Raw genomic sequence first — 1,473 nt, 5'->3', positions numbered from 1 at the left:
TCGAAATAAAGAATGTTTGTGGATGAGTGTTGAAGCAGGTGATCGAGGCAGTGAAAGGAATAAAGAAAGAAACCAAGGACAGGGGTGAGCAGCATAAAACCAAGAGGGGGGGGGAAGAGAGGAGAAAAAAAAACGAGAAGAAAAAAAACAAAACAAAACGTAAACATTCCAATTAAATCACTGACGGAGAGTGATGGTGTTAATTCTGCTATGAAATCACACTTTAAGATGCGATTTGATACTGGTAAGTTAAACAGATGTTAATGCAAGTTAGTGTGTGTGGATAGGGAAATGGTGTAGCTGATTCTTATCTGGTGTGAGGTTAATACAGCCACGGAGTGATGTTGGGGTCGTGGTGGAGCTGTCCGTCCACGTACAGCCGGTCCACAGCGATGACAGCGCGGGAGCCCTTCTGGATGAAGCCGCGTCGGATTGGGAAGAGGACCCTGCGTCGTTCCAAGATCTCTTTGGGGAACTGGTCGTTCACGCTGAAGTCCGTTCCTTTTAATTCCCTGCCGCGGCTTTTCACGTGTTGCTTTTGTTTGAAGTGGCCAAATTTGGCCACGATAGGACGTGGTCTCCCTGTCGTAGCCCGAATGGGGCCGAGGCGATGTACCCGATCGAAGACGATGTTCTTCACAGTGTCCTCCGGCAGCTTCAGGTGGGTTTTGATGAAGCTTTTTACCGTGGTCTCCGCGTCCTCTCCAGCGGCTTCTGGAATACCAGAAAATACAAGATTATCACGCATGCTACGAGCTTGTAGATCGATAACTGTTTCTTTTATTTTTTTATTTTCTCTATTGAGCTGGGTAACATTATCTGTGAGACATTTCACCGACTCACTTAGCGTGGCATTTTCAGCAGCAAGCGTTTCCACCTGCTGCTGGCTGTACTCCAGGGATTCTCGCAAGCATTTAAATTCTCGGTTAAGAATCTCCACCAAGGACAGCCTTGCGTCGAAACTGGACAATCGCTTGTCGATTGACTCCAATATGTCGGCAATATCTTTGCCGGCTGGCGATGTTGAGCCGGGGGAATCTGCCGGGCGTTGTCTTTTCGACGACGGCGTCTCAGGTTTGGCCGGGGAAGCTGCACACGGGGTCTTCTTCATCACGAGATCCTGAAAGCACTGATCAATATAATCTTGGAGAGTCTCTAAACTCTCCTCGTTGTTCTCCAGGGTGTTGGAGATTATTTAGACAAATAGTGTTAGTTATAAGACAATTGATAAGTGTATTTGGTAATGCTGAAGCTTAAATGAATTTGTTCAAATCAAAACTACCATTTGCTTTAATTTTCCGCCAAAATCTCCGGCGTCTGACGTCAGTTACAACATGAGTCGCTTACGTTGTCCGTCACTTCCGTCACTTACCTCCTCTCCTCCTCCTGTGGGCTCAGGATGGCTAAAACATACCCTCTTAGATGAACCTTGGCTAGATGTAGAACAAGCACTTTGCAATAATCTAGAGATCT

At 46.5% G+C, this 1,473-nt stretch overlaps 1 protein-coding gene across 1 annotated transcript; it reads right to left on the bottom strand.

Moving 5' to 3' along the window:
* Nucleotides 1-217: 217 nt before the first annotated feature.
* Nucleotides 218-1,246, bottom strand: LOC309707719 (uncharacterized protein). Its single transcript, XM_082535200.1, has 2 exons — nucleotides 844-1,246; nucleotides 218-714 (listed from the first exon to the last, which is right to left on the bottom strand). The coding sequence occupies exons 1-2, from the start codon at nucleotides 1,109-1,111 to the stop codon at nucleotides 323-325; spliced, it is 660 nt and encodes a 219-aa protein (XP_082391326.1). The 5' UTR covers nucleotides 1,112-1,246; the 3' UTR covers nucleotides 218-322.
* Between the last annotated feature and the right edge of the window lie 227 nt (nucleotides 1,247-1,473).

The sequence above is a fragment of the Aulonocara stuartgranti genome (assembly GCF_965226115.1).
Source record: "Aulonocara stuartgranti genome assembly, chromosome: 6".
In the NCBI taxonomy this organism is placed as follows: Eukaryota; Metazoa; Chordata; class Actinopteri; order Cichliformes; family Cichlidae; genus Aulonocara; species Aulonocara stuartgranti.
The sequence above is the reverse complement of the archived record's forward strand: the minus strand, read 5'-3'. Positions and strand labels throughout refer to the sequence as shown.